This window comes from Macaca thibetana, chromosome 9, assembly GCF_024542745.1.
Source record: "Macaca thibetana thibetana isolate TM-01 chromosome 9, ASM2454274v1, whole genome shotgun sequence".
NCBI classification, from domain to species: Eukaryota; Metazoa; Chordata; class Mammalia; order Primates; family Cercopithecidae; genus Macaca; species Macaca thibetana.
Window position 1 is genome coordinate 34,035,555 of NC_065586.1, and position 22,557 is coordinate 34,058,111.

Sequence of the window (22,557 nt, forward strand, 5' to 3'; positions counted from 1 at the left end):
TAGAAAAATATGCATACACTGGTTTAAACAAGTGTTTCTCAAACATACTTGTAAATAGAACACATTCTCTGCTGCTGAACACTGGGCAATCCCGTACCACACAGTATATATACTACCATTTAAAAATACATGGAGGTATCACTGGAGCAAAAACAACAGAAAGCCAACATGTTATTTGTGATGCGTGGTCAACAGAGAAATCTACCACTGGGCTTTGTACGGGAGGCTAAGTAGACCTGAAGTTACGGAGATCACTTAATTGGAGCGTGTTCTGTTTTGAGTTTGGTGCCTAAACCTTTCATGTGGTGGAAATGAATCAGTAGAGGTGCTGTCCCTAGGCATGCCTGAAACACAAGTCAGAGGGACAAAGCACTGAATTCACATTTTTGCTTAGTTTCCCAGTCTATCTCCAATGCAGCCAGCAGCATCTCTGAAAAGATAGGGTACCTAGGTTCAGTGCTCCAGAATGAGAAGTCAAAAACAGCATGTCAGAAACCTGTTACCTTCCCCCTTGGCATCACGCCCAGACTCCCTGCTTCTCAAGAAGACTGTACTCATGGAGGCTCTAGTCTGAGGCAGGGCAGGGCTAGTAGAGCAGAGCACAGATCCATACAGCGATCTTCCTAGTCCATTTCTCCCACATGGATGGCATTTACTCAAGACCCAACCTCACAGTGTTGGTAGTGAGTGACGGAAAGGAAAGGAGGTCAGCAAGAATGAAGTCAAACTTCATCTTGGACCCTGCTCAGAACAATCTAGTTTATTGTCACCATCTAAATAGATCGTAACATTGAAAAAAAAACATTTAAAATTATATCATAGCCCTTTTAGTTTTTCAGTATTTATATCTTGAGCAATATTCAGGATTCACAGATGTATACCGGCAAAAAAAGTTTTGGTTTGTGGACAATCATAACTCATGGGGGAATGTTGAGTTTTCTATTTTTATATAGAACCAGCCAAAATAATTTTTGGAATTCAAATAGCTACAGTGGTAAATAATATCCCAGGAGATATTTCACTACTAGTCAGCAGTGAGGGAAAGGTTGTGAGGAGAATATAAGTTGTGGTTTATTTATTTTTATTGATTCCTCCAGTCAAAATTTTTTCAATGCAGCTGCAGTTTCCACTCTCAAAAAGAACACTGCCAATACGACAGGCAGAACAGAAAGGAGGACATATAGAAGAAGGCTTGCCCTATTAAAACACAAGTGCCAAACCTACTTCACTTCATAGTTCAGTCTGTTTCTTGCATTCACTTGCTCTATTACAAAATCCATGAGTTTAAATAAAACATACTTGCAAAAAGTTGTTATTGAAATACAAAGTCAAAGTATAATAATTTTCTTAAATTATGAGCCTCATTGATTTTTTTAATGGACCATTCACTTGTTCCTTGACCCTGAAAGATTTTTATTTTAGGCCTCCTGTACATTGTAAATTCATTATGATCAACCTAGTTCCCAGAAGTATTGCATCATTAGAGGTACAGAGATGGAAATTAAAAGCAAAACTGAGAAGTGAACTGTGCCTTAGGCAAATTAATAATACAAGTGAAACCATTATGTAAAAATCATTGTTTGGCTGGAAATATTTGACTAAGCATCATAAAAGTATTTTGGAAAACGTTGATAGAATTCTGCATGGAAAAATTGCAGTCACCTTAAACTGCAAAGAATATTCAGAAGATGAAAAATAGTACAGGATTAATGAAGCTATCTATCCCCTGTGGCAGGTATCAAGATATAGGGGGAGGTATAATGTTTCTGTCACTGAGATTACTCTCTAAGTAAATTACGTATCTGCCTGTGGATGAATCTGAGTTCATACATTTACCTGGTATAGTCTCCTCCTTTAGGGGAGAAGAAACACTTCTAGGATAGAAGTTTATAATTCTGAGTCACTAAATGCTATGGCACGCACACTAAGGAACACTATGCACCCAAACCCCAAAATAGTGAGTTCACTAATAAGTTTGGGTATCCCAAAATTGATGAAAAAATAGAGTCCTATAAAGCAAGGTGAAATGATTTTTTAAAAATAAAAATTGAGGAAGAACCAGCACACTTGCTTCATAAATTTAAAATCTGTATTTTTCCCTCATACATTTTCTACCCTGAAAAGCTACGGAGACTCAGAGTAACCATCCTACTCAAAAGAACCCTTAGAGGTATTAGAACGATGAATGAAAAAATACACAAACACTAATCTCTTTTAAATAAAACTGTTGTAGGATACCATTTTCAGTTCTTTCATTCATTAAGTATTTGAGTAAAAGCATCCTAGCTTTAGAATTATGGTAGGAATACTGGACTTAATATTAAAGATGCTGGGCTACAGTCCTAGCTATGGACAGTACTTAGCTTTATAACCTTCATGAAGATACCGGAAACTCACTGAAATCCCAGATTACTCAAAGTAAAACAGACATAGTACCTCTCACTCTGGCTGCTTAGAAAATGAAATGTGATGACAGAGAGACGCTCACTATGAGCCTGTAAACTCTAATAACAAAAGTGTGAGATGGCTTTCTCACCCCCTGGAATTATAATGAGAAAAATTCTAATCACTTAGAAAAATGGTTTTCGAGCGCCTGCTTAGAGTAACTCTTTTCATTCGTTTCATTGGTCTTTAAGTTCTCAACATGGAAATGATTCAACAATAGGTAACAATCTATCTGGAAGACATGGAAAACTTAAGTGGAAAATGTCACAAAATGTGAAGATGGTGAAATAGAAGGAGAATCAAGAAGTAAGTGTCAGGTTTGAAAGAAAAACAACATTAAGAATACCAGCCTCCTGAATTCTTATTATACTTAAAGTGTGATATAAAAATTCGAAGAGTTTTATTTCCAGAAGAATATTTCTTTAAAATTATTATAGTATAGTAAATATCTACATATCAGTGAGGCAGGATTTTAAGTACTTTTTGTGTTATTTTTAAAAAATCATAAATTCAGTATTAATGTTTATTTATTCATCTAATAAGCTGTTCTATTTCCTATGCAAAAGATCTTAACTAAAGCAATTAAAATCCACTTTGATGTCACAAATACATGTAAGTTTTTTTTTTTTTTTAAATCTCTCTTTACAGTATATTCACTCACAACCATCAATATTTGGGTTGATACAGGAAATATAAAGAGTAATTAAATGCAAAATCTTTACATTAAAAAAGAAGAAAGTAGAAAGAAAAAAAAAAGAACCTCTTTCTAAGGAGGTTTAATCAAGTAACTGAAGTCTACCTCTCCTGTTCCTGCTTCATTCGCATCCTCTCCTCTTCTGACGTAAAGGATTCCTGTATTTTTATTTTACCCGTTTTCTCAATCTTGTCATCTTTTCGATGTTTGCCAAACCTGTTAATAACAAAAAATTCTAACTTGTCAATATATACAAAATGAGCTTTCTTTTGTTTGTGGTGATGACAGGTGCCCAATGAAATGAATGTTCGCTTCTTCAAAACAGGGACCAGGTGTCTTCTGTAGTCAGTAGTTTGGGTCAGGACCAGTATTTTGAATCCGATAATTTTATTTCTTTTTAATTAGAACTTCCCAGAGAAAACTCTCAAGGAAAATGATCTCAACAGCAGTTTTTCTTTTAGCAAAACAAAAACAAACAACAACAAGAGTTGTGGTTTATCCTTATTAAATGATTAATATATCTGTAGGACTAAGTGCTGAATACTTCAGATGCTAGAGGAAGAAAGATCCGCATTGGAGTGGGTTTTTCTTAGGACTAAAAAATGATAAACCACAATCATCTAGTTAATCATCTCTCCATAAACAACTATTCTTTATTTTCACAGCCAGGCTTATTGGAAACATTCATCATAGTTTAAAAACTGACAAAGGAGGCCATGTTTGCAAGGTTTAAAGTACAATGGATAATTTACACTGCACTTTAATTAAATTGAAAGGTTTAAGGTATTCTAATCAAATAATCTCCTAAATGTGATAAAAAGCAATCACTGAATGTGGCATCTATGACTTAGAAATCCACATCTGATCAAAAACAAACACATGGAACAAACCCATGATTCAAAAACAGTTCACACAAACTTCTGCAGATGGGTGCTGAGCTCTTGAAGAAAACACTAACATTATTCTCTTCTGGCATCCAAAATATCTCAGTTTGATATTCAAACTTGGTATCAATTTCTTTCCCTGCTCTGTTATTTTTCTCTGTAAAAGACCATATTGCCTGGAATGCATGCACTCTATATCTGTAAGCAATCTTCATCTGTAATGCACTGGTCACCAGATGTTTCAAAAGAGAAATATTTTATAGACAGTCACACGACTCAGCATTCAGAAATAATTAAAGTATACTGAGTATTTCTTTCTGAAGAATAACAGTAATCTGCCTTACTGTGACAATTTCATATCAAAAAAGAGGGTCAGGCCCAGTGGTTCACGCCTGTAATCCTAGCACTTTGGGAGGCTGAGGCGCTGGGAGGCTGAGGCAGAAGGACTGCTTGAGCTCAGGAGTTCAAGACCAGCCTGGGTAACATAGCGAGACCTCGTCTCTACTAAATATCAAAACAATCAGCCAGCCAGTTGTGGTGGTGTGCACCTGTAACCCCAGCTACTCCAGAGGCTGAGGCAGAAGGATCGCTTGAGCCTGGGAGTTCGAAGTTGTGTGAACCATGATGGCGCCACTGGGTTCTAGACTGGGAAAGACGGAGACCCTGTTTCTAAAAAGAAAGAAAGAAACAGAGAAGAGGAAAGGGTCCCAAAGTTGACATAAAAGAGAAAAAATTATTTCTATTAATGGTTTGGTTGATAGCATAGTTTTTTTATTAACACAAATCTGATTTCAAATACTTGTCTACATATGAATTAAAGTGTATGTGGGCACACCTCATATGTTGATTAAAGTAACACTATGTTTGAAAGGGGTCTATAAATACAAAAAGGAAAGTATTCTTAAAATGTTAAAACAGAAGAAAGGTAAAACACCACCATCACTACTTTAAAAATTACACACATTGCTATACAGCAATCAAAACTGGCTGTAAATTAACTTTATAAGGCAAATCTATCCTTAAAATTACATTTTTGATCACTGTGATTGCAAAAAAGAAAAAGAGAAAATTCTCCAGAACTGGAATCCAGAATCTGACCATGTTTCACAAGGTATAAAATACATGCTATGCATTTAAAACTAATAAATATAAAACATTAAAAATAAAAGACTTCACACTATTTTTGTGAAAATATCAATTATGCATAATGATGGGCTTTACAGAATGAATGAATAAATGAAAGAAAATATATTAAAACCTGATACATCTCAGGAGAAGTCAACATTTAAAACATCACACTCATTCATCAGACAAAAACGTACTGAGCATCTACCATGCAGTCGGCTTATTTGAGACACCCAGGCTATAAACAGTAAACAGAGCACATTAGGTCATTTCAACTGCCATAGAGCTTCGATTGCTTATACTCAGGTAACAAATTCGCATATAACACATCAGAGTGCACAGTGTTAAGAGGGAAAGCAAAGCAAGTAAGGAGACCAGGAGTGATGGGGAGGGGGATGGCCTCTCTCCTAAGTCGACATGTGAGCAGAGATCTGAGCTAGAGGGACCCAGCCTCATTGGCATGAGCCAGCAAGGCAGAAGAGCAGGCAAGTGCCAAGGCCCTCAGACACAGGCAGGCTGAGTGTCTCTGAGGAATGGCAAGGGCAGTGATAGGGCTAGAATGGGAGAGAAAAAGAGATGGCAGCAGGAAATGAAGAAGAGCAGCATCAGGGGTCAGACCATGTGGGTTCTTGCCCACCACACAGGATTTTGGATTTTACTGGGATGACATGAAAAGCCACTGAAGGATATGGAACAGAGGACCAGCATTGGTGACATTTTAATGACCCTGGATGCAGTGTGAAGAACTGCAGGTGAAAAGCTGAAACCAGGGAGAATGGTCAGGAGGCTATGGTGATGAACCAGCTGGTAGGAGGAGAGTGAGAGAAGTGCTTAGTTTCTGGACATATTTTGATAGCAGCATCAATAAAATTTGCTGATGGGGAGGTCATGGACGTTAGGGAAAGATAGTCACTGATGATTCCAGGGTTTTAGCCAAGCAACTGGAAGAAAGGAGTTACTGTCCAGCAAGATACACGGGGCCAGGGAAGGAAAAGGTTTGGAGGACTTGGGAGTGAAGATGTCATAATAACAAAAATACAAGGGACAGCATAGGGCTGGATAGATTAATCTGAGTGTCAGCAGACAGCATTTAAAGCCAGGGCATTCACTTCGTCCTGGAAGTTCTGCAACACTGAGGCATCTCAAAGTATAAAAATGTACAAATCCTAACTTCCAGAAAAGTGTAAGTTCAAATTTTAATACTTCATTTTACTTATAATGAGGTATTCCTAAAGGTAAATCATTTTAAACATTCAGTGTTTCTGTTCGTAAGTCTTTCAATGATACAATGTTGCCATGCTGACCTACTGATTTTTAAGACACTGTGCTGGTTCACATTCCTACATACCAAATGACAGAAATACAACTCTGCACCATAACTGAGAAACACCATGCAGTGGCACACAGAACAAACTATTCTCTATCTGTACCAAAAGGTACAGTTTAGTCTTTAAGAAATAGTGTACATATGCTCCTTTAGTAATCGTGAGCAAAGATTTAGATTGGTTGATTTTGCATGTTTTAAAACAGATTAGATACTTTCAGCCAAAATGTAATGTTGAGTTCATTAGCTATGTTAAAATCTTTGTAGAAAATGGTATTGTTCCTACATTGTAAAGAAGGTTTCAGTTCGCCCACGTAGTCTTACACATATATGAACTCAGTCAATCAACCTTCACCTTTTTTTTTTTTTAGACAGAGTCTTGTTCTGTCACCCGGGCTAGAGTACAGTGGCACAATCTCGGCTCACTGCAAGCTCTGCCTCCCGGGTTCACGCCATTCTCCTGTCTCAGCCTCCCGAGTAGCTGAGACTACAGGCGCCCATCACCACGCCTGGCTAATTTTTTTTTTTTTTTTTTTTTTTTTTTGTATTTTTAGTAGAGACGGGGTTTCACTGTGTTAACCAGGATGGTCTCGATCTCCTGACCTCGTGATCTGCCAGCCTCAGACTCCCAAAGTGCTGGGATTACAGACATGAGCCACCGCGCCCAGCCCAACCTTCACCTTTTTCTCATAAGTATATATGACATTTTTTAAAGAGTAGAATCCTGATTCATACTTAAGGATTCCACATTTTCCCACTGTGTTTGGTATGAAAATATTAGTTAGGTTCCTAGACCACCCCCTAATCACTGGAATAACTATTTTATTATTTGTAAATGTATTACCAAACTGTTATAAAGCACTTTCTTTTTTTAAGAGTATAGATTTGGCCGGGTGCAGCGGCTCATGCCTCTAATCCCAGCACTTTGGGAGGTCGAGGTGGACAGATCACTTAAGGTCAGGAGTTCAAGACGGCAACATGATGAAACCTCGTCTCTACTAACAATATAAAAAGTAGCTGTGTGTGATGGTGCATGCCTGTAGTCTCAGCTACTCAAGGGACTGAGGTGTAAGAACTGTTTGAGCCTGGGAGGTGGAGGCTGCAGTGATCCATGATTGTGCCACTGTACTCCAGCCTGGGTGACAGAGTAAGACCTTGTCTCAAAAAATAATACAGATTCAAGATTAACGTATGAAAATTAAAGAAGCCATAGGTAAAATGTTAATAGGTCAGTATTGGACATTTCTTTTAGTAATTGCTATAGTTTATAAATCATGTGATTTCTTTAAGGTATACTATAAAATCACAGCATATTACTTTATAATTGGGGCAAAAATTGATCACTCACAGCTGTAATTTTTTGACAAATGAAATAAACTGTAAATAAAAAATACACCAACCATTCTAAAATGTAAAAAAAGAAAAAAAAGCATCTATACCCATATTCACCCTAATAGCCAATATTATTGTACTTCTTAATTTATAGTTGCTTAATTCCTAAAAAGGGGAGGCAGTCATTGAAAAATTTCACCTATACGTATACTCGCAAAGACAGTTTCAGAGCTGAAATTGGCAATTACACTATGAAGACAATCACTTAACAGTAAAATGCTCAAAAACCTGGAAGGTATCAATTATTTTCACGTTATCATCTTTTAAAAGCCATGGATGAATGTCAGATGAGTCACTTTCCAAGAAACAGCATAGCTGAAGAAATACTGTGGTAATGGTTTCTCCAGGACCAAACCCATTCTCAGCACAGAATCAGAGTTCTGCAATCTGCTCTGACTCACACAAATGTTCAAAGAGAAAACTCTACTACCCAGCAGGTGTCAGGCTGAAAGGTAAAGTGGCCACCTACACTGGTACCTCAGGAAGAATCTGCTAGTTATGTCTTAAGTCATATCAACATAGATGAATGACCGTCTTTTTTGGAGACAGTGTCTCACTCTGTCAGTCAGGCTAGAGTGCAGTGGTGCAATCCAATCTCAGCTCACTGCAACCTCCTGGGCTCATGCCTTCTTCCCACCTCAGCCTCCTGAGTAGCTGGGACTACAGGTGCATGGTACCTACCATGCTCAGCTTATTTTTGTATTTCTGTTGGTAGAGATGGGGTTTCCCATATTGCCCAGGCAGGTCTTTTTTTTTTTTTTTTTTTTTTTGAGAACATAGGCTTGCTCTGTTGCCCAGGCTAGACTGCAGTGGCGAGATCTCAGCTTGCTGCAACCTCCACCTCCCAGTTTCAAGTGATTCTCCTGCCTCAGCCTCCCAAGAAGCTAGGACTACAGTCGTGTGCCACCACACCTGGCTAATTTTTGCATTTTTAGTAGAGGTGGGGTTTCGTCATGTTGGCCAGACTGGTCTCAAACTCCTGGTCTCAAGTGATCTACCCGCACCAGACTCCCAGAGTGCTGGGACTACAGGCGTGAGCTACTGCATCTGGCCAGATCTTAATAATTAATAATAATAATAATAAAAGCAGAGGGATAAAAAGAAAATACCTTTAAAAAGTTGAGAGAAATGAAAAATTGCTTAGTTGCTTAGAGGCAGTGCTGCATTAGGAGTGAAGGTACACTTTTAAAAATGCCACACTCCACCAGAAACTCCTTCACAGAAAGATGCAGTGAGTGAACCCTGTCTTATTCAGAGCAGAATTGATTGTAACCCATGTTCAGTGTATGGTTTTCTTCATAAAGGACACAGCAATGTCTTCGTTCAGCTGAAGTAATCTCAAACTAATCTGCTAAATGGGTTTTACAATGACGCGTTACAAATGAGATCACTGCAATCTGCCAGATCGGCCATGTGTACCGTTACCGTCAACAATGATGGCCAAAACCGGAACTTGATGATGAATGGGGAAAGCAAAAAGCAAACAAAATGACAACAAAGGATGGCAACAAATTCTATTGTTTTTATAATGAAATAAATGTCATTGAAAAGTAACTACTGCTAAGAGTTTCCTTGCTATTAAAACCATCGTTTGGGTTTTCAGCAAAGTCACATAATTCTCTCTGCAGTATAAATACTACTGAAATATTTTACTATTTAAATAGTAATATTTCTGCTGCTACCAAAATTAGAGGTCTTTAGAAAAAAATTACATGGAGTAACAATGCATAGCATCCTGCGATAAATAAAAATACAATTAATTTTGTAATGAACGTGTTTTTCCTAATACCATACTTTGAAACATGATACAATGTTTTAAAAAAAGTCTTAAAAATCTGCTGCCATATTTAAAAATAGATGAACAGAATATCCGGAACCAATTATCTTGTAAGGTTTAGGAATAGTCTTTAAAATAAGTCTTTCTTCAAAACACCCCACTGAAATGTCACCTAGAAATCTGGTATTTCTCACTGCTAATTACCCAGGTCTTCATGTCTAAGAAGTCTTTGCTACACCGCATGTCTATTTACCCAAAGAAATTTGTAGGTTATGTGATACTGCTTGGCTGGGGAAGATAATTTAAAATGAATCAAATACGAATTCAGTCTCAGCTACCAGAAGTTACATATCCTCTGCAAATGCCCAACTCCTGTCCTGGAATGGTCAATACAGTCACTAGTTCAATATTCTGCCTTGTGGCTGCCCGTCATTTCTACATATTTGCACTATCACATGATCCATTCTGTCCTTTTCTTCAGGAATTCATTTTCTCTTTCTGGAACCTTCCTGTTATTTTTGAAGACCGTCTGTTTGTATAGCCATTGTATAACCTGTCTTCGACCATGGCCAACTGTGGTAATGCTGGCATTTGTCCTAAAGATCCTTGAGAGATACCAGCCGCCCACTGAGCTGGCCTCAAGATCCTGTACAGCAAAAGCACACTCCCTGTCCTGTGTCATTCCTGTGTCTCAATCCAGTTCTCTGCATAGTCCAGAGCTCATTATTCACTCAAGTCAAAACAAACCCATGAACTTTCTATCATTCTTCTATTCCTCTGAGTCATACGTCACCGGAATGGTTTTTGATCCAGGTTTCTCTGGAAAACCTTTTAATTGATTCTTGTACTTTATCCACATTCTCGGTGCAGAACTAACTTCCCTCAACCAATTACCCTGGTCTCTAACACAATAACAAACTTATTTTTGCTTAAAGTCTCAATAGGTAATTACTCTAGATTTTATCCAAAGGAAAAAAAAATCTAGCCATATATCTTTGCAGATTGTCCTACTGCACTCTTGTCCATATGCACTGAGATGTATGTCCACATGTTTCTGAAAATCAAAGAAGATTAAAAAGCCCACTGCAAGCTAGGACAAGGGTTCAGTTCAGCTTGTAGCTAGTTTAAAAGGTCTTAATTGGTCTTAACTTGGATATACCTAAGAGAAAATGAAATTCCAAGACCTATGAAGTTCATTTTGTGTAATTCCTAAGTGAGACATAATTTTGCATTTGTTGAATGTTCTTTTGATTATTTAATTACACTTAGCTAGAACTAATTGAATTCTTTTATGTGCTTTTATCTCATTGATTCCTGCAACCAGCATGCAAGACAGGTGTTATCATCCTCATGCTTAGGGGAAACCTCAGTAAGCACAGGGGCTTGAAGGATTTGTTAGGTCATATAGTGAGTGAGTAGCAAAGCCAGAATTCATACCAGAGACACTTCTTACCACACCCAGACACCTCCTCAGCTTTAGGAAGCAAAGACAGTGACTGTGTGCTCTCACACTGAAGGCAGCTGGTTAATAAATCTATGTTTAAATAAATGAGATAGGACTGGGTGCAGTCGTTCACATCTGTAAGTAATCCCAACACTTTGCGAGGCCAAGGCAGGAGGATCACTTGAAGCCAGGGATTCGAGACCAGCTTGGGCAACAGAACTAGGCTACTCTCTCCACAATCAATCAATGAGTAAATCTTGCATTGCCAGTGGAAATTAGGTCCAAAGGACATTGTTCCTGAACAGAACTTATCTCTGAAGGCCAGGGATTTGAAGGCAAGGTCAGGAACTGCTCGTAACCATTGCAAAAGATCAGAAAAACTGCCCACATAACCATTCACAGGATGCTGCCAACCTTTCTAAATGCAGTGACACTCCAAATGTCAAAATCATCTGTGCTGGCATATGCAAATACTGTCAGGCAACAGCAGAAGCACGTCAAACTGCCCAAACCCATTCAGAGGGTAAAATAACAAGGAATTCACTGCATGCAGTTATCATTTGTAATTACATGCTCATGGATTCTGGCCACATTTTTTGTACCTCAGCCTCCATTTTACAAATGGGAAAAAGAAAAAGAAAATAAGTCACTTCTAATATGTCCTTCCTGTACAGGATCTTACATATTTTAGTGTCATTTTAAGAAATCACTACCATGAAAGACTACTGATTTGCTCAGCAGTAGATTGTGGCAATGCTGGATGAATCAGGGAAGAGGAGGTTGATTATGAAAAGCAGAAAGCTCCTATTTAGGCAAAAAAGCATCTTGGTAATCAACAATGATGAGAGAGGAGCCTTAGAAAGGGTACATGACAACTTGATAGCGCTTTTGTAAGATGGGATGCAGTTTTAAGTTGGTGGAGTTTGGCAGAGGTTCTCTTTAAAACGAAAATCACAAACTTGAAAATAATTATTTGATTGTGTACTTTTCATCAGTGCCAGTCTGATTAGATTCAATAAAATAAACTTAGATTGCTTGGCATCTTGGGAAAAAGAGGTAACTTTATTATTATTTTCAAAGAAAAAGCAGCTTCTACTTAACCAAGCTAGAACAACCTTTAAATGTACAATGCAACCTTAATGAATAACATATCCCTTTCAGGACTCCCATTAAATGTCCTTATAAGTGCACTCCTACTTCAGCATAGCCTGTGTTAGCTAATCAAGGATGCACTGATATGCCTCGTAACCTGACACTTCAGAAATCCTGGAAGGATATGGAACAAGGAAATATTAAAGCAATAGTTGAGGAATTGAAAATGGGGGGGGGACAAAGGGAACCCAGCACAAAATCAATTTTGACTTTACAAGAATCACCACAAACTCCACAGATCTAAAAATCAAACAAATAAACAAAAAACTGTGGGACTCAAAGGTTTATTGCTTCAAAACACAAGATAAATACACAAATCACTGAAATAATATATATAGTCTATACTTAAAGCCATTCTAGTAAAATGAAAGAAGATGAGTGAAAGCATATCTTAATTAAGATGCTGAAAGCTTTTTGGACATCGACTAGCTCATAGACAAAAAAGACATAATTTCTGTGGCAAAACATTCCCTCTTTGCAAAAGATGTACCTTTGCTTGATGCACTTTATTTTTTTCAAATTATACCCACCCAGGTAATCAAACCACACTAACCCCATAACCCCAAATACCCAAATGCAAATAATAATCAAATTGTATTTCTGTTTCCCCCCAACTAAATTGACTTTATTATAAAATATATACAAACATACATACATATATACTTTAAATATAGTAAAAGCACAGAATTCTGATTTTTCTAAATGCTTAATTTGGCATTGAATTCAGTCATGTCTACTTAAAATGATTTTGAGAGTGCCTTTCACACAACTACTTCTGTGGATCCTTTCTTTTATGACTATACTCCTAATTCTTGCACTGTTCATTTTAATGCATTATTGTTTCATAATACAATACTACAAATTGCAAATTACATTGGGCGCAAGGAGTGATTATGAAAAATACTATCACTGCTGCCTTTGCTCGAATAACTCTGATAATAATGAGAGATTGATTGAGCTTTAAGCAGCCCAAGTGTTGAGAAGGGTCAATTTGAACATTTCTATTAAGCTTCTTTTGTTAAACCCAACACTTTGCCAGGTCAGAGGCAAATAATCATACCCTACATCTGGTTACCATGGTTTTCCTTTTCCTAAAGCAAGGGAACAATTTAGTAAGTGGTGCTGCCCTGAAGGCAGTCCCCATAAGAAATGCTAATGAGACCTAAGTCACAAAAACACATACATTTAAAAGGCACTTGAAGGAAGAAAAAGGAAAAGGTGGAATGATATTTCACTACACACCTTTCTCTAGGATGACAAAGAGCAGGAGGTATTCAGTAACAAAGATAATAATTCAGGTTGCCATCTGCCTAGCTAATCAAATGGCTATCCAGGTTGTAAATGCTTATGAGGTAGTACAAACACACGCACAAGGTAAGGATATCTTCTTTGAGTTATAAACATCCACCCTCAATTAAATATGCATTGTGATTCAAATTCTATGTTTCAACTACTGATAGGAAGTGATACATGTACATACGTTACAGCAACGGAAACACCCTCCAATATTTTCTTACCCTTGTATGTTCACAGAGCAGACTAAAGTCACAAAGACAGATAAATAATGTGATCATTAAAGGTTTGGGATTGGTGGTGGGGAGCCCCAGGCTCTTTGCATAGCTTCTGGAAACTTTGAAAGATTAAAGCTTCCCTAAAGATCTCATTATCTGTAAAGTCAAGGTGTCTGTCAGCACTTTTTTCTGTAGATTATAGGAAACAATTTCCTTTGATTCACATTTCTTAGCGAATGCTCTCTACAGAGTAAATTAAGAGGTGCAGATTTTCTTTTTTTATAATCTTTAAGTTAATTCGCATATTCAGATTCTACATTAGGGAGCTGACATGTTTATAAGGCCCCAAAAAGGGCTCTGTGGACAAACTGCTAAGAATTGGAGACTACACCTAACTCTTAGCACAGGAAGGAAAAGATTCCCACAGACGGAGCAGGTTCAAGTCAAGAGGCAAACACCCACCATCTACCTGTGTCACAATCCCCTTTTGAAGAACAAGGGTCTAGAGGTCACATATTTGCTTAAAGTCACCATCTGTGCAGCATGCCTGTATCCTGGAGAGTTTAACACACAGAGAAAGCTGGACGTCGTAGACCACGCCTATAATACCAGCACTTTGGGAGACGGGGGCAGGAGGATCCCTTGGGACAGGAGTTCAAGACCAGCATGGGCAACATAGTGACATCCGACCTCCAAAATCTCAAAAATTTAAAATGTACAGAAAATGGTGAGTGAGACACCAAAAAATGTCAATGGCTCTCTTCCAGAAAAGATCCTTCACTCTTTGTGCTGTGGTTTCTCTCTACCAGGATATACAGCACTAATTATTTACAACTCAACTGTGGTTAAGAAACCAGCTGGAACTAGGATCTGGAATCCTGGGGTGGTTTCAGGGATGGAGCGGCAAGGGGTCAGAACACGGAGATATGTTGTCTCATCTCCAATCTGAATGCTGCTCATGTGAAAGGAACATGAAATTCAACAAATGTCAAACCACCACATTCTTCCTTATTTGACCAAACAGTTCAACAAGCGTCCAAATATACAACTTGTTGATTTGTGCACTGGCCTCGAATTCCTCTCATCCCATTTCCATCTTCTCAGAACTGTCACGTCTGCACTGCCTGCTGTGTGGTCTCAGTCCCTAGACGGGCTCGCTGGCCATCACAAGCAAGGGTGAAGTTCTGGGGGAAGTAGATCCTGTTTATCCAAGACGGCATCCTGGAACTGAACGCAATGCTTCATCATTGCCTTCAGTCTCATTATCTGAGGCTCCTCCAGTCAGAGCTGCTTTTGCAGGATATCATTATGTTGCTTTTCCCTGGCTGCAGGTGGAAACTATCTTGTCTAAACTAGTGTGTATACTCACGACGTATTAGCAAAACTCACTTCACAGGGGACAGTATATACACAAATCTCAGAGGGTAGAAATAACCTAGATATCTTTTTTTAGCAAAGGAGTTCAGAGACTCTATTGAGGAAATAATTCAGGCATAATTAAGCTAAGGGCAGAAAACCCTGTGAAAAGGAACTTAGTGAACAACATGAGCAGACAGATGTACCCCACCTTAAAATTTCAAAAGCCTTCCATACCCATTCTTTCATTTAGTTCTTAAAATTAAACGTGAAGAACGTGGAAAGAAGGAAAACTGAGGCTGATATGTTTAAATGCCAGAGGCGGTGGGGCAGGACGGGGCTGAGCTAGCTGGGTTGGGCAGGAAAGGCTAGAAAGTCTAAATCCCAAATTCTCTCTACTACAGTATACTCATCTCTCTCTGATTTACCTCCACTGCTTTCAATGACTAGGTTCTTCATTTAGTTTCACACATTAAGAGTTCATGAAGTAAACTCTATTATATTTTAAAATAAGTTATTGACTACCCAACTATTAGCCTTTGCACAAAGAACATGTTGGACTAGAGACAGGGTCTTGCTCTATCGCCCAGGCTGGAGTGCACTGGTGCATTCATAGCTCACTGCAGCATCAAACTCCTGGGCTCAAGAATTCTGCCGCCTCAGCCTCCCAAGTAGCTGGGACTATAAGCATGTACCACCACACCCAGTGAATTTTTAAATTTTTTGTCGAGACAAGGTCTTGCTATGTTGCCCAGGCTGGTCTCAAACTCCTGGGCTCAAGCAATCCCTGTCTCGGCCTCCCAATGTGCTTGGATTACAAGCATGAGCCCTCATACCTGACCAATTCATTATTATTACAATAAAATTATATTAAAATAAACTTTATAAAGATCACTATGTAAGAATCTTTAACTAGACTGTAAAATACTTGGATGTCGGAAATGTAACTTGGACTCTTAAACGTCTACCAAAATGCATGATGTGGTATTTCTCAATACAGAGTAACAATCAGTACATGCTAATGGTGGATGGGCTTGAAAGTATCAGACATAAAAGTATTAAAGCATTCCATCTAAGTCCCAGAAGACAAGATCTAACATGCTAGAAAAAGAATACTTTGGGGGATATTTTCAAAGTAATCACAGAAGAGCTAGGCACCAAGGCATGTTCCTGTAATCCCAGCTACTTGGGAGGCTGAGGTCAAATGAGTTTGAGAACAGCCTGGGCAACAGAGCAAAACCATCTCTTAAAATCAAACAAACCAACTGACCAACAAACAAGACCTACAAGACTAAAAAGACACCGAGGTCGGTACAAGCAACATTAAAACAGCGTGCTAAACAGCCTCACTCGGCCTGGGCACTGTGGCTCATAACTGGAATTCCAGCACTTAGGGAAGCCAAGGTGAGAGGATTGCTTGAGCACAGAAGTTCAAGACCAGCCTGACAACACAGTGAGACCCCGTCTCTAGAAAAAATACAAAAATTAGCTGGGTATGGTGGCGCACGACTGTCATCCTAGTTACTCAGGAGGCTTAGGTGGGAAGATTGCTTGAGCCCAAGAGTTTGAGGCTGTGGTGAGTTATGATCGCGCCACTGCACTTCAGTCTCAGTGACAAAGCAAGACCCTGTCTCTAAAAAAAATAAATAATAAATAAGAGCTTAATTCCCAAATCAGAAAGACATGGGGTATTTGATGTGTGGTAACTGGCACTATTAAACTATAATAAAAATACTGTATAAAAAATAGCGAAGATAGAATGCAATCATTTTTTAAAACACATAGCACATGCTGCCAGAAATCATCACTGAATATGTAATTGACACTATTTCCTAACAAGAGTATCTAAACATTCATCTCCTCCTCTATTTCCAGGTAGCCACTCTAGTATACCTCAGTTTGGAAGCCCACGACCATTTCAGTGGTAGCATTTTCCATCATTTGTGGCCTATTGTGTGTCTTTTTGATTAAATGAAAATGATCTGACCAGTGGTGGTTAGTCTTGGCCACCACAATAAAGTAAGGGTGGACAGCAGCCCAGAGTTACAAAGCAGCTGTACTTTCAGAGGCCCAAGGCCACCTGGCTTCAGAGCAGTGAGCTGGAGAGGCAGGTGCTATGAACTGCTCACCCAACATCCATTCTCTTCTTTCACCTTACTACTAAAACCCTGATGTGGCTGGGAGAGGAAATGTACCTATTTGGGATCAAACCACATTCCCCAGCTTCCCTTGAAAACAGGAGCTGAAGATAAAAGACAGCAGTTAAGAGCATGGCCTCTGGAGCCAGAATCCTGGGTTCAAATTCCAGCTCTGCCTCTTCCTAGCGCTATGCTGTGAGCTGGCTGTGAGGGGCAACTCATTTAACCTCTTTAAACCTCAATTTCCTCTTTGGTAAAATGCAACCATCCTCACAGATGTACTGCGAAGATGAAATGAATTATTCAGCCTGGTGTGTTGGCACATAAAAACACTAAATAAATATGAGCTATTTTATTATCATTGCTATCCTTAATTTCTGGTGCATAGAAACTGAGTGGCACTTCTGGAAAAGCTCCTGAGAAAGAAGCTGACTTAGCTAGAGTTGTAACCCTGAGGTGACAGTGAGGATAGAAATGCATGTTAAGACACTCGTGTTCACAGCAGCCTTATGACAACAGCTAGTGTGCACCGAGGGATGAGTGGATAAACAAAATGACATATGTACATACAGTAAAATACTCAGCTTCAAAAGGAAGGAAATCCTGACACACACTACAACACGGATAAACCTTGAGGACATTATACTAAGTGAAGTCAATCAACGGCAAGGAGATAAATACCGATTCAGCTAATATGAGGTAGCTCGAGTAGTCAAACTCATAGAGACAGAGTGAAGTGGTGGTTTCCAGGGGCGGGGGAGAGGGAATTGGGGAGATGGTGGCTGATGGGTACAGAGTTTCAGTTTTGCAAGATGAAAGGAGTTCTGGAAATTCATGGTGGTGGTGAAGTGCACAACAATGTGAGCACACTTACTGCTGCTGAACTAGATGGCTTAAAAATGGCTATGGTGGTAAATATTAGGTATATTTCGCCACAACTTAAAATGATAATAATAATAAAATACAGACTAAGGATGGTGGAATAAAAAGGAGGTGGTGGCGCTGATAACACTCTGAGGCGACCATATAATTTTTGGGCTTCCAATCCCCAGACTTAATGAGAGAAAATAAAACTCTGGCTTGTTTGAGCCACAGGTATTTGAGTCTGTGCTCCAACCAAGACAGTTTCTTACAGATCGAGGCATGGAGATAAGCAAGCAAGGAGTGTCTGCTTTCATCTATTTGGCTTCCCAGTGAGAGAAAAGAATTTATCCTTTGTAACATCTTTGGAAATGTTCCCATCTTCAGATCAATACCTAACTTGTTCAGTCTTATAGTTCCCAACAACTGATTCTGTCAGGATGGTACCCTCAAAGTCAACCCACAGTGGCCAACACAGTGCAGGGAGGAGCCCAGTGCCTCTCAAAAGGCTAAGAGCAGGACTAATTGAGACAACTGCAAATAAACACCAATAGATATTCAGGCCAAAGCTGCTATGCCAGCTGATAAAGACTGTCAGTACTGAAAACAAAAGGAAAACAACAATCCATGAGTCAGAACTGATTTTCATTTTCTCCTCATTGTTTCTGATGCTATTTGGGTACTCTCCAGTTGGTGATGGCTTCACGCACTTTCTATTATGTTGGCTGTTAATAAGTGCTTTCTCTCTAATCAGACGGCTGTCCACCAGCTGTGTGTTTAGACATCGGTGGAAGACACTTCTGAAGGGAGAGGTCCTTTTCCTTTGCTGACCAGACTAAATGGAAACAGAATAAAAATTCCGCTTTCATGACTCAGAGAATGTCCATCTTACAAGATAAATAATGTTTACAGAAATTCTGTCAAATAGACAGGAGTGTAGCCAAAGAGTAAAGCATAGAACTTGGAGAATAAAATATAGTAAGAACTGCATGGATAAAACTAATTTGAGTGTGGGACCTTCTCAAAAAGCAGTTCCACAGGAAAAATGCTATATAAATTTTTGTTTGTTCATTAAAATTAAGAAAGATAAAATCTTAGTGGTAGCCCACTTACAGACTGTAATGGTATCTAACTATTACCAAAATGACCAAACAACAGCTAACTGGTTACATGGTCTACCTTTTTAAAAATAATAATTAGTTCATAAAACTTTATTACTGAAAATATTTAAAAAAATCAAAATTGTGTCACAGTAGGAAATACATGTAAGTCTACACTTTCCTGGGAAATACACTTTCAGAAATAATTCCAGTTAAAATGTTTCTGAATGCAATAAACGGAGAGTACATAATACACAGACTGACTCACAAAATTAAAAATGCATGTACAAATAAAAAGTTTGCATTAATAGTTTGAACATACCAAAGACTTTATGTCCCTTTGGATAGACATGAAAGATGGACACTGTTGCCCTGAAAAACAAAGATATCTGCAAATTGTAGTACATTACAATTTTTTTTGGAAGTCATGGGAATAGAAGCATTCATGAATCTTGGAAAAACAAACCCTGGGAAAACACAATCCGGAAATGTATGCAAGTACATAGTGGGGGCTCCTGATTATGTGTTATAATGGTTAAATGTCACAATATTTTAAAACAATACTGGAAAAGGAAAGCTTTCTAAAAAGATAATTTTGGCCAGGCGTGGTAGCTGACACCTGTAATCCCAACACTCTGGGAGGCCAAGATAGGAGGATCACTTAAGGTCAGGAGTTCAAGACCACCCTGGATAACAAAGTGAGAAATTATCTCTACAAATAAATGAATGAATGAATGTGCATGCCTGTGGTCCCAGCTACATGGGAGGCTGAGGCAAGAGGCTGCAGAGAGCCGTGCTTGCTCTACTGCACTCTAGGCTGTCCAAACTGGGTGACAGAGCAAGGGTGACAGAGCAAGGCCTTGTTTAAAAAAAAAAATGGCAAGGCTGGGGGCAATTTTAAAGCTTGGACTTTGACAAAACAATTTACTGACTATAAGTACTTTTTTTGTTCTGTAAGCATGAGAGAAGACTGGAACTAGGCAGCTAATTTAGAGTAGCTGATACTATGAAGATCCTTAACCCACAGATATCTCTAGGAAGGTCGTATGCAGCAGGACAACTCCCAACACACAAGAGAAAGGCAGAGACAGTGAATGACAGTCCTCACCACGGAGGGTAAGAAGCGATCCTGCAGGCAGCAAAATCAATCACCAAATTTATTTTTCCTGCAACTTTTGTTATGTTAAGTATTTACTTACAAATTAATTCCTTATATCCTAAAAGCTACAATCCTTTGTGAAAATCTGCAATTAGGATTCATATATCACCTAAATTGTCATTTCTATTGCTCAAAAACTATGGAAATCTGGCACAGGTGTTGTGCCTGTGTTTGTATCACAGTGTCAGGAAAAAAGCTCTGCTTCTTAAAACAGGGATATGCGATATTCTTAACTTGAACAAGCATTAGCATCGGCGATGCTAGCCACACCTGCATCATACAGAAACGATTCAAGTATATCACAGAGTGCTGGGTAACCCTTTAAAATAGGCCCAGTTGACACTCATTGACTAAACACTCCATCTAGCCAAGACCAGGAGGACTTTCTGACCTCTCAGCAGGAACGATGTTGACCACATCATTCTAATTAATTAAAAACACATCCTTGCTTTACTGGCTTTGACCGCACTCTTTTGCTTTTCCTCCTCTCTCTGCAGTGGCCTCTTCTCAGTTACCAACAGCTCCTTCCTCTGCCCCACTCCTGCCCTGCGCTCCAGTGATATTCGAAGGGGCCTTAGAACTCTCTCCAGCCACCTTCTATTCCTCCTTCCCTCTATATGCACTTTCCAGACCATCCGTTCACTCACACTGCCATGGTTTCAAGCACTATCTGACATGTCTTTGATTTCCAAACCTCTACAGTGCCAGCCCTTCCCCCTCTTCCACCCTCCCGTTACCTCCAGGTAGACCTATCACAGGCATATCAGATGCAACATGTCACATGTCCTCCAAACAGGATCCTCTTCCAGTATTTACTGGTGTGTGACTATCCACCCAGCTGAGCAGGCTAAAACTGTGGCTGTGGCAATTCTTTCTTATTGTTCTTTCTCCTTTCTTTTCTTTTTTTTTTTTTTTTTTTAAACATCAAACCAAATAAGCAAGTCCCCTGGAGTCTACCCGAGAAATACATCTATATGTCTCTGTCCCTACGGCTACCTCCATCTCTGGCCATGATTTTTACAAAAGCTGCCTCACGGTTCCTGGCATCACTCTGGTCTAGCCCTTCAGTTCACTCTACACATTGTGGTTAAAGGAATCTAATTTTCTAAACACTGTAAACTTTATCAAGCTATTCTCTTGAATGGTTACCCACTATCTTTAGGAGCAGAGCCAAGCCATATCAAGAGTCATTTATGAGAGGCCACCTGCCTCTCCAATGCCTCCAGGCTCCTCATCCCACCCTTGCAAACTGAGAGGATTTCCACCATTTAAATGGTGTTCTTCAAATTCTGTTGTGGAACTCACTGAAGACTTGAAATTGATTTAGTGGCACTTACTTACCATTTTTAAAAAATGAATTGCAGACTACTGGTACCAACAGCAGCAGCTAATACCCACAAAGTACTTACTTTGTACCAGGAGGAGTTCTAAAATGCTTTGTATCTATTAATTCACATTAGCTTCAAAACAACCCTGTGAGGCAGGTACCATTACTATCCACACTTCACAACTGAAAAAGTAAAAACACAAAGAGGTTAATTAACTGGTCTCACATACAAGGCTGCTGAGCACACAGCTGGGATTTGAACACAGGACATCAAACTTTAGAGTTTAGGTTCTTAGCCACTACTCTATGCTGTTGCTCAATAAAATATATCACACTGCATTACACTGAGAAGGGCAGATATCTTTTGTTTTGTGAAATGCTTATTTTAGCTATTTGTGCCCATACCTGTACACAAGGTTGCAAAGTAGGATGTATTTCTTCTCACAGATGATACCAAAAAGTTTAAATCCCACTGATGCAAAACACTCCTTTCTCCCCTTTTGAGTTCAGAGAAAGAAGTCGAAACCTCTTTCACACCTCAGTTTTAATGTCATTTTTCAGAAGAAGGCAGATGGCTTCTAGTCTGAGCCAGGCCCATTTGTGGCAAGTTCCCACAATTTCCCCATCTCCCTTTCATGAGGTCCTGGAGCAGGACCTACTTACTCAGCGACTGTCCTCTCTCCTGTATCCACCACTAAATCCCCAACACCTCTAACAGTGCCAAGGATGTAGCAGGCATTTCAGTAAATATTTGTTGAATGTATGAAACAAATGGTTTTACCTCTCAATTACTAAAAACATCACACCTGCTCCACAACCAAATTAAAAAAAATCCACCTGCTCATCATTAGAAACCATTTTTGCCAGG

The 22,557-nt window shown here is 39.0% G+C and overlaps 1 protein-coding gene across 23 annotated transcripts in view; it reads right to left on the minus strand.

Annotated features, from left to right (window-relative positions):
• PARD3 (par-3 family cell polarity regulator) overlaps nucleotides 1–22,557 on the minus strand; it is a 717,622-nt gene that overhangs the window by 171,508 nt on the left and 523,557 nt on the right. For 20 of the 23 annotated variants that reach the window (XM_050804766.1, XM_050804769.1, XM_050804764.1 and 17 more), the window contains one exon: nucleotides 3,245–3,355. The exons of the other annotated variants lie outside the window; for them this stretch is intronic. In XM_050804766.1, the coding sequence (XP_050660723.1) occupies nucleotides 3,245–3,355 (111 nt within the window). The remainder of the gene's footprint in view (nucleotides 1–3,244; nucleotides 3,356–22,557) is intronic. 23 annotated transcript variants of the gene reach the window in all.